Source organism: Carlito syrichta, unplaced genomic scaffold, assembly GCF_000164805.1.
Source record: "Carlito syrichta isolate Samal-C Ts95f unplaced genomic scaffold, Tarsius_syrichta-2.0.1 Scaffold317439, whole genome shotgun sequence".
Taxonomy (NCBI): Eukaryota; Metazoa; Chordata; class Mammalia; order Primates; family Tarsiidae; genus Carlito; species Carlito syrichta.
In genome coordinates this window covers 97,143-107,538 of record NW_007261535.1, presented here as the reverse complement: position 1 = coordinate 107,538, position 10,396 = coordinate 97,143, and the positions used below count along the sequence as shown (strand labels likewise).

The 10,396-nt window shown below is 60.3% G+C and overlaps 2 protein-coding genes across 2 annotated transcripts in view; both read left to right on the top strand.

Moving 5' to 3' along the window:
* The window catches only part of MVD (mevalonate diphosphate decarboxylase), a 29,682-nt gene extending 20,132 nt beyond the window's left edge, over positions 1-9,550 (top strand). The window contains exons 2-10 of the mRNA XM_021707408.1: positions 4,791-4,861; positions 5,042-5,156; positions 5,420-5,566; positions 6,465-6,664; positions 6,987-7,061; positions 7,156-7,374; positions 7,656-7,771; positions 8,622-8,730; positions 8,978-9,550. Of these exons, the coding sequence (XP_021563083.1) occupies positions 4,791-4,861; positions 5,042-5,156; positions 5,420-5,566; positions 6,465-6,664; positions 6,987-7,061; positions 7,156-7,374; positions 7,656-7,771; positions 8,622-8,730; positions 8,978-9,058 (1,133 nt within the window). The 3' untranslated portion in view covers positions 9,059-9,550. The remainder of the gene's footprint in view (positions 1-4,790; positions 4,862-5,041; positions 5,157-5,419; positions 5,567-6,464; positions 6,665-6,986; positions 7,062-7,155; positions 7,375-7,655; positions 7,772-8,621; positions 8,731-8,977) is intronic.
* LOC103277354 (cytochrome b-245 light chain) overlaps positions 1-10,396 on the top strand; it is a 23,331-nt gene that overhangs the window by 5,856 nt on the left and 7,079 nt on the right. The window contains exons 2-3 of the mRNA XM_021707407.1: positions 4,692-4,711; positions 5,158-5,160. The gene's annotated coding sequence lies outside the window, so the exon portion shown is untranslated. The remainder of the gene's footprint in view (positions 1-4,691; positions 4,712-5,157; positions 5,161-10,396) is intronic.

Here is a 10,396-nt window from a genome sequence, read left to right as displayed (position 1 = left end):
CCTCTCACCGCCACGCCCCTCCCTCCTGCGGGGTCACCTGGGAGCCACTGGCCATCCCTGTCTGTGATTCTCTCCAGAAGGCCCTGCAGGCAATCGCCGCGGGGTCTCTCGGGTTTGCTTGTTTTAGCCAGCACGACTTTCTGGAGATGGACCCAGGTGCTGGGATGTTCGTGACTGTCGCTGCTGCTGCTGACTCCAAGGGACACACATGGGCCCTGGTCCGTCTCACCTTCACCCCCAAAGGGCCCTGCGCTTCCCCAGTTTGGGTCTATTACGAGCAAGGCTGCCCCAGAGCTAAGGCCATGTTTTCGTGGGGACACACGCTTTACATCTTGTAGGGTGGGTAATCGCCAAGAGTGCACGTGTTGCGTCTCCCCGTATTGCGTGTTTATTTTATCTTTGAGTCAGGATCTCACTCTGTCCCCCAGGATCCTGCAGTGGCAGGATCACAGCTCACCACAGCCTCAGCCTCCTGGGCTCAGGCCATCCTCCCATTTCCTGCCTCAGTCTCCTGAGTAACTGGTACAACAGGCATACACCACCACGCCCAGATCTTTTTTTTTTTTTTTTTGAGTTGGAGTCTCACTCTGTCGCCCAGACTGGAGTGCAGTGGCCGCTCCCGGCCACCGCAGCCTTGACCTGCTGGGCTCCGGTCATCCTTCCGCCTCAGCCTCCCAAAGGCGCGGGATTACAGGCTGAGCCACCGAGCCCGGCTCAGATCTTTTTTTTTTTGTAGACATGAGGTCTTGCTATGTTGCTGAGGCTGCAGTGAGCTGTGGTTGTGTCTCTGCACTCCAACCTGTGCAACAGAGTGAGATCCTGACTCAGAAAAAAAAAATGTGCCTGGTCTCGAATTTCTGGGCTCAAGTGATCCTCCTGCTTTGGCCTGTCAGAATGCTGGGTGTACAGACATGAGCCGCTGTCTCTGGTCTCATGTCTATTTTTATTTTTTAAGACATTGCCAGGTTGTTCCCCACAGTAACTGTGTGGTTTTACAAATAAGTTCCCAGCCACGGTTGCAGTAGTCCAGCTTTTCCACGTTCTCACCAGATGGAGGTGCTGCTGCCACGTTTTATTTGAGTCTGACGAGTGTATGGTTACGTGTGTTTCCATGCAATTTTTTTTTTTTGAGTCGGAGTCTCACTCTGTCGCCCAGACTGGAGTGCAGTGGCTGCTCCCGGCCACTGCAGCCTCGGCCTGCTGGGCTCCGGCGATCCTTCCGCCTCAGCCTTCCGAGTAGCCGGAATTACAGGCATGCGCCACCACGCCCGGCTGATTTTTTTATTTATTGTAGAGATGAGGTCTCGCTGCCCAGGCGGGTCTCGAACCCGCGGGCTCAGGCAATCCACTCACCTCAGCCTCCCAAAGGCGCGGCATTACAGGCTGAGCCACCGAGCCCGGCCATGCAATTTTTAATTTGCACATGGCCAATGACAGAAGCACCTTTCCTCCTTGCCTGAGGCCTGCATGTCCTCTGTCCCTGTCTACTCGGCAAGGCCGCTGCGTTCTGAGCAGTCAGGCTGTTCCGGAGATGAATGCTCTGTTGGGTTGGTGGCTTGCAAGTATCTGCTCCTAAACTAATGGCGTCCCAGGGCTGGGGTCTCCGGTTTAACAGAGGCCAGAGTGTCGGGGCTTCCCTTCAGGTCTCACACTTGATGTCGGGTCTAAGACCCTGTGCATAGCTGCACTCCTGGAGACATGCTCTTGCCTTTTTTCTGACTTGCATGGGATTGTCTTTGCATGTAAGTCTGTGGTCCATTGTGAGGTTGTTTTTTTTTTTTTCTCTGAGGCATAAGCCAGGTGAAGTTTCTTCTTTCTGCTGATGCAGAAAGTTACCCAGAACCTTGTGTTGAAAAGGCTGTCCTCCCCCTTGGAATTGCTTTTGTACTTTGTGAAAAATCAGTTGCACATATTTGTGGTTTGTGCTTCCGGGTCGGTCCCTTGGCTGTGTCTGTCCCTCGGCCACCACTAGTGTCTAGATTGCTCTGGCCATGTAGTCAGTTCTGGGACTGGGCAGAGCTGACCCCTTTATTCTTTATACATGGGGGGGGCTGGTCTGTAGTCTGCTTGTGTTGCGTTCGCCTGAAGTTACAGCTTATCCTTTCTAAGTGTACAAGAAGTGCTTGGGCTCTGCTGTGTATTGGGTTAAGCCTGCATTTCAGTCGGGGAAGATCTGGCAGCGTCGCCATGTGGAGTTTCGTATCTGTGGACGTGGTCTGTATCTCTACATGTTTAGACTTCCCTTGACTTCTCTGAGCAGTGTTGCCTAGTTTTCAGCCTACAGGTCTATACGTGTTTTGTTAGAGTTACACCTACACGTTTCTTTTTTTGAGATGGTAAATGGCACATTTTTTTTTTTCTGAGTCGGTGTCTCACTCTGTCGCCCAAGCTGGAGTGCAGTGACACGATCACATCTCACTGCAGCCTCAGCCTCCTGGGCTCAGGCAATCCTTCTGTCTCAGCCTCCTGAGTAACTGGGACTATAAGCACACATTATCACACCTGGCTAATTTTGTTATGTTTTGTAGAGATGGGGTCTTGCTATGCTGCCCAGACTAGTCTTAAACTCCTGGGCTCAAGCAATCCACCGGTCTTGGCCTCCTAAAGTGCTGGAATTACAGACGTGAGCTACCGCGCCCGGCTGGCACATATTTTTACTTGCAATGGCCACATGTTCATTGCTAGGATATAGAAAAATGGTTGATTTTTGTGTGTTGAGCTTGTGTACTGCAGACCTGCCCAGCTTACTCATTGATCCTTAGAGGTTCTGTGGATTCTTTGCGATTTTCGCTGTAGGCGGTCATGCCATCTACAAGCAGGGATGGTTTCCTTCCTTCCTTCCTTCCTTCCTTCCTTCTTTCCTTTTGGAGTCTCACTCCGTTGCCCAGGCTGGCACGCTCACGGCCACCCCAGATTGACCTGCTGGGCTCTGACGATCCTTCCACCTCAGCCTTCCAAGTAGCTGGAACTACAGGCACGTACTACTGCACCTGGCAATTTTTTTTGATTTATTGTAGAGACAAGGTCTCTCCAAGTTGCCTGGGCTGGTCTTGAACCTGTGGGCTCAGGCAGTCCACTCGCCTCAGCCTCCCAAAGTGATGGGGTTATGGGCTGAGCCACCATGCCTTTTATTTTCATTTTTGCCTTACTCAGAGCCTCCAGAACTGTATTTTTGAGAGTGGACCCCCTTGCCTCATTCCCAGTGATGATATTTCTTCTTTCATCCCACAAGAAGGTTTTTTGTAGATGTTCTTTAACAAGTTGAAGAAATTTCCCTTCATTCCCATTTTTCTGAGAATTTTTTTAATTAATCATGAGTGGCCATTGATTTTTGTCAAATGTTTTTTCTGTGTCTATGTTTTCTTTTTTTTGAGTAGGAGTCTCCCCGTGTCGCCCAGGCTGGAGTGCAGTGACACACTCACGGCCACTGCAGCCTTGACCTGCTGGGCTCAGGCTATCCTTCCACCTCAGCTTCCCAAGTAGCTGGAACTACAGGCACATGCCACCACACCTGGACAGTTTTTTTATTTATTGTAGAGACAAGGTCTCACCATGTTGACCAGGCTGGTCTCAGACTCAGGTGATCCTCCTTCCTTGGCCTCCCAAAGTGCTGGGACAACAGGCGTGAGCCGCCACACCTGCCTTTTCGTCTGTTGATGTGGTCATGGGATCTTTCTTGCCTCTCACTTTGGTTACTGTGTTTTCACTTCTCCAGTTTCTGTTATTCTCCAGCTCCTCCATTTCTCTGCAGAGTCATCTGTTTTGTTTGTTTCCAGTGCGTTTGCAGTTGCCTACAGGCTGCCTTGGAGTTTTGCCAGGTGGTCCTGGCTTGTGGGGGCTGGCCTTTCCTCACAGTGAGACTTAATTGAGCCCAACATCTTCATGGAACTTCTGAGACTCTAGGTCTGTCCAAACCTGTTTAGGCTGGTTTTCATGTCATGAAAGTGAGGGAGGGGTGCGGGCTTGAGACTGCTGGTTCCGGCCGGAGTGTGGACCAAGCCCCCCTGCCCCCACCCCAGATGTGGTGCAGCCAGCCTAGAGCTGTCCCTTCAGGGAGGGCAGGGCGGAGCACCGTTGTGACCTGGAGTGTGGGAGTCTGGCTCACCTTCAAGGTGCCCTGGCTGGGCCTTGTACCCGAGGCTATACCAGCTGCCTCGGGCAGAGAGGAGCCCACCACGAGCCCCACTGAGCCGGATGGGGTCTTGGCCGTCCTCCATGGGAGCAGGGGCGAGTCCAACCGCCTCCTCCAGAGGCACCTGCCCACCCACCTGAGCCGCACCTCTACCTGGAGAGCTGCTAGCAGAGCCACCCCTTGGGCCCTGGCACTGACCACCTCCCCCAGACACGTGTGTGCCGTGTGCAGACCGAGGGTCTCCTGGCTGTGATGTCTTGGGCTGCGGCATTCATTCAGGCCTTGGGCAGGCTGGCTTGTTGACACTCAAGTGGACGGGGGTGGGCGCTCCGGACAGCCCAGGGGATGTGCAGTGGGCTGGAGGGTTCAGGAGTGATGAGGCAGGCTGATGGTGGGGGCGGCAGGGCCGTAAGGGACACACTTGCCCCTTGAGGCTCACAGGCTCCACTGAGCGAGGGAAGAGGAAACAGAAGGGGGAGGCTCAGCGAGGCAGAAGCAATCCGGGGGCTTCCTGAAGGTGGGGGCCCCGGGGAGGAAGACTTAGACTACGCAGTGAGAGAGCAGGACTGGGGTGGGGCCGTGGGAGGGTTGGGGGCAGCTGTGGGGGCACTGGGAAGGGGGTCCGAAACCCTCTGGCCTGACCGTGGTGTCCCCGCAGGGGGGAAGCGTGATGAGGAGCTGATCCTGCCTCTCAACTCGTCCCTGAGCGTCACCCTGCACCAGGAACAGGTGAGCTGCGAGACTTGACTGGGACTAGGGGAGCCCGCGACTCAGCGATGCCGCCTCACGGTGGGAGCAGCTACCGCAAGGCCCACAACACACGCACCTGGTCTCATCACACATGCGCACACACCTGCCCTGGGGTTGGTCCCCAGCCCGGCTCTGAGGTGGCCCCGTGTCTCTTCCCAGTTAAAAACCACCACGACGGCTGCTATCAGCAAGGACTTCACCGAGGACCGCGTGTGGCTCAACGGGCAGGAGCAGGACACTGGACAGCTGCGGCTGCAGGCCTGCCTGCAGGAGAGTGAGTCAGGCCTGGGCGCCCCCCCTCCTGTCGTGGGCGTGGACCCTCCCATACAGATGTCCTGCTGGGGTGGCAAGAGCAGCTGGGAGCCGGCTGGACTGGGCCCGGTGCTTCCTGGGACAGGAATCTTGTGCGAGCTGTTGGGGGAGAGACCAGGACTGCAGGTTGGGGGGCTGTGAGGGGCTGGGACCCTGCTGGTGGGAGGGGGCAGGGGAAGGGCGTGCCGACAGCCGGGCCACACGCTCACTCGCGCCCCTCCACAGTCCGCCGTCTGGCCCGGAAGCGGCGCAGCGCACAGGACGGGGACATGCTGCCCCTCAGCCTCAGCTACAAGGTGCACGTGGCATCGGTGAACAGCTTCCCCACAGCTGCGGGCCTGGCCTCCTCGGCGGCGGGCTATGCCTGCCTAGGTGGGTGCCCACGGGACCCGGGGCCTGGGCTGCAGCCGCCGGAGAGCATCGAGGGCCCTGCCGAGCCCCGCCCAGCCTCCCTACGGGTGATGAGTCTCTTCCCCGAACACATGCTGGACCGGGCAGCCCCTCTGGGCTGAGTGACAGGCGCCATGTCCCACAGGCTCAGACCTAAAAATAGGGGTGATTTTGTGGCTCACAGAGGAGCATTTAGACTGCAGCTGGCTTCAGGCACATCAGCGTCCTCCTGAGGCCTCAGCCCTGCTTTCTCTGCCTCAGGCCACCAGGGGGCCAAGCCCAGCACCACAGGGGGTGCACATACCGCCTCACCCTCGCTGCAGAGATGGTGCTTCCTGGCCCACTGGGCTTTGAGCCCACCCTGAGCTACCCTCAGTGGCCAGGGCTGTGGGTGACCCTGGAGGCGGGATCCCCCACCGGATACATGGATAGAGTGGGGTTGGCCCGAGTGCTGGGTGGGCGGGAAGCTTGCCCCACAAGCCAGCTTTGTCCTGGTCAAACCCTGGGCCGGGCCCAGCCGCTGCTGCCCTCGGCCTGGGCTGCCGCCCTCCCTCCAGCCTCTGTCCCTGCTCCAGGTGACCTTCTAACCCCATCCCATTCTCAGAGCCCAACTCGGGGTTATCCTGGGAGAAGCTGTGTCCAGCCCCTGGGTGGCTCTGTGTCCTGAGCAGCCTCCTGGCCCAGCCAGTTTGCCTGATGGCCTGTGGATGGTTTGTGTCTCAGCCTATAAGGCGCCACGGGCGAATGGGTTGGGGCCTGCCTGTGGGGGATGCGGAGTGATGGGGTGGGCCAGCCAGGGCTGCCGGGAGGCAAGTGGCCCAGGCCACATGGCTGGGCTGCCGGGGAGCGTGGCTGCCCTGAGTGCTCTCCCTGTCTGCAGCCTACACACTGGCCCGGGTCTACGGGGTGGACAGCGACCTCTCGGAAGTGGCCCGCCGGGGCTCAGGCAGCGCCTGCCGGAGCCTGTATGGGGGTTTCGTGGAGTGGCAGATGGGGCAGCAGGCCGACGGGAAGGACAGCGTGGCCCGGCAGGTGGCCCCCGAGTCCCACTGGCCTGAACTCCGCATCCTCATCCTTGTGGTGAGTGGGGCTGGGCAGGGAGTACCAGGGGGCATTTTTCCAGAAGTCTGGCCACTGCTGGGAACGAGGGGAGAGTGTCTGGCCTGAGCTCCATAGGCTCCTGGGGGCGCTGGGGAGCGGCCCCCTACCCACAGAGGCTGCTGCCCTCCTGAGCTGGGAGCTGGCGACCCCAGGCTCACCTCGGCCATGGTGGGAAACCCTGTGACAGGAGGTGCTGACACCCCTGCTCCCTGCACCGGGAGGGGATGCATGTTCGGGGCCAGGGGTGGACGTAGCCCCTGCGTGTGTGGCCCAGCGGCTTCCCCTCCCCATCCTGTGGCAGGTGAGCGCGGACAAGAAGCCGACCAGCAGCACGGCAGGCATGCAGGCCAGCGTGGACACCAGTGCCCTGCTGCGGGTGAGGCGGTCCAGGAGGAGCCAGGGAGGGTAGGCTGTGCCCTGAGCCCCCGCCCAGGCCCCGGCGGCTCCCTGGAAACGCCTGTGCCTTGCAGTTCCGGGCCGAGGCAGTGGTGCCCGCACGCATGGCAGAAATGGCCCGCTGCATCCGAGAGCGTGACTTCTGCGGCTTCGCGCAGCTCACCATGAAGGACAGCAACCAGTTCCACGCCACCTGCCTGGACACCTTCCCGCCCATCTGCTACCTCAATGACACCTCCCGGCACATCATGCAACTGGTGCACCGCTTCAACACCCACCACGGGGACACCAAGGTGACGCCAGGCAGATGCTGGACTGGGTGGGCGGAGGCCACCCTCACGAAGTCTCTGTCTGTGAGCCTCCCCTGCCCAAGCTGGACTCCGACCACCAGTTGACTGTTTGCTTTTGTGTCTTGACTTGCCTGGGTCACAGCCCCATGGGCAGAGGGGACACGTCCGGGCCCTGGGACTGCAGGTGCCCCTGGAAGATCACAGGGCCAGGGTGGGGACAGGGCAGGGTGGGGCTGAGGCGGGGGCGGGTTCTGTGTGAACTGCTGGTGACCTCTGGGTTCCAGGCGGCATACACCTTTGATGCGGGCCCCAACGCTGTGATCTTCACCCTGGATGACACTGTGGCCGAGTTTTTGGCCGCCGTGAAGCACAGCTTCCCCCCTGAGTCGAACGGAGACACGTGAGTGGGGGTTCCCCCCATCCTTCCTGGGAGGCAGTGCCACACCTGAGGGCCAAGCGCCAAACCGGGGAGTCTGTAGGGGGACCACTGACCGTGTGTCTCGTGGGGCCATCTCAGCCCACTCCACAGGCACAGAGAGGCCATGCAGTGTGGGATCGATGCCTGGGTCCCCGCCACTCAGAGCCCGCATCCTGTGGGAGTGCTAGATAGCTAACGCTTTGTAGAAAAGGAGATAGAGCCCTGCTCTCCATCTCAGACAGGCTCAAGCTGCCTGCGCTGAGTGTGTCTTTTGGGTGGAGTCGATGGCCAAATCTGGCCCCAGGAGCCCAAGTCTCCCTCCTGGCATGCTTGCTTCTCTCAGCGAGACCGCCTCCCGGCTGGGGGTTTCTATCCCAACTGAGGGGCAGAAATGGCTTTGAGAGTCCCAGCCTCCTACAGCCCAGGACTGCCCTGTCGGGAGCCCAGCCCTGGCCCTTGTGGCCCAGCGGTGGTGTGCGGTGTCCACTGTCAAGAGCGTGGTGACGTGCACCTGCCCTGAGGCCCTTAGCTGCAGCCATGGGCCAGAGGAGAACCCTGCAGCCCCCTCAAGGGACCTGACCAGGTCCTTGGTACCCCTGAGCATCTTTGCGGTGTTTCTGGTAAAATGCCCATGACCCGAAGGTCACAACTGACCATCCCGTGGCATCGCCTGTGTGGCTACCCCTCTAGTTACCTCCCGCACGTCTCCATCGCCCTGAAGAGGCCTGTACCTAGCAGCGCCACCCACCTTCCCTTCTGGCCCTGACACCCATGAGTCCGTCCTGTCCCTGGATGCCTTTCAGGCATGGACTCACAGCCGTCCCGCCCCCAGGTTTCTGAAGGGGTTGCCTGTGAGGCCCGTTCCTCTCTCAGACGAGCTGAAGGCCGCCCTAGCCATGGAACCGGTGCCTGGCGGGGTCAGATATGTCATTGCCACCCAGGTGAGGCGGGCACTGTGGGCTCACAGGGCCTGCAGGCTCAGGCTGCCACCCACACGCTGGGCTGGTCCGTTTGCCTTCAGGGCGGGGCTGGTTATGGGTGGGAGGGGCCCCTGGAATGGGCTGGGACCTCAGGATACCCTGCCCTCGGCTCCCCCTGTCCTGGTGTCTGGCCACCTGCCCAAGACCCCCAGCTGGGCGGGGCAGGTTCTGCCAAAACCATGACCTGACGCCATCTCTCAATTCACAGGTGGGGCCAGGGCCTCAAGTCCTGGACGACCCCCACACCCACCTCCTGGGCCTCGATGGCCTGCCGAAACTAGCTGCATGACCGCAGCACCTCGGGACCCACTGCCACTCAGGGAAGGGGTGCCTCGCAGGACTCAGCGGCTGGTGTGGCAGCTGGACCTGTTGGGACCTGAGACCGTCAGGGGACCGCAGCCTCCCGGTAGCTGGGAGTGAGTCCTCACCAAGTGCCTCAGCTGTCCCAGAAGTACCCAGCCTTGCAGGATGGGACTGGGATGGGGTGGAGAGCGGATGTGTTGGGCTGAAGGGTTCCCTGACCAGCTCTGCCCCTGAGATGTCCCAAGATGGCCTGTGGAGCTGGCGCCTCCTGTGGGGTCGGGCCTCAGGGCCTCAGGAAACCCATGGCCTCTGGGACAATTGCCGCCCAAGAAGCTGCTGCCCAGATGGGTAGATCTTGAGCTCAGGCTGCGAGTGGGCGGGACATTTCTATATAAAAAGCCCAGCCTGGCAGGCATGGGCATCTGGGGTATGGGCACCTGGCCCCACTGACCTCGGGGAATAAACGCAGTTTCGCCAACTTCCGCCTCACACTGTTTCCTCAACCAGCGTGCTGGGGCCCCTGCTCCAAGGGGCGCTGTGACCTGCCAGGGGGCTGCGAGGAGGCCTGGCAGTGCCCCATGGGCTGAAGGAGCCAGGGGGTCTCCCCACCCCTCCTGCATGACTAGCCTGCCCTCCCCCGCCCCTCCCTCGAAGGTGGCCTCCCCTCCCCCACACGGGCCTCCCTTCAATTTCCATAGCATAGACTCCAGCCCTGTACTCCCTGTTGGGGAGGCCACACGCGTTCGGACGTGCAGGAGCAGTCCCTGGGTCTGGGGTCCCGTGGCCTCTGGTTCACCGGGTCCCTCTGCACCTGCCGCGGCCCTCTCCGAGCCCCCAGACAGCAGCACCCCCTCCCCCCAGGCAGGCTGATGCTAAGGGACAGCCCTGCTCTCTGGGCTTTCCCGGCTGTGCACATCCTGTCGTGTGACATTGCGGCGATGGTCGTCATCTGACTGGTCCCGCCTGTGCAGCCCGGACCCAGGTGCAGGAAATGGGGGCTGTGCCATGGCCCCCCAGACTCCAAGGAGCTGCCTGGTCCTCCCCAGCATGGGGCGCACAGGGGCTCTCCACCCCGGCAGCTCTGGGGTGCCCTCCACGTGGGGACCCTGTCCCGGAAGCCCCTGTTGACACGGCCCCCCCAAAAGCTCCCGCCTCCCAGGTGACCAGCGGGTCCTTCGTGCTTACTCAAAAGCTTGGGGCCCTGGGTCAGCCGAGGGGCTCTCAGGAGCGCTCCCACCCTCTCCAGCGGCCGAAAGGAAGCGAGAGCCGAGGGGCGCCAGACCCCCCGGGAGGGGGCGCCGGAGGCTCCCGCTGGGGCGGCTTC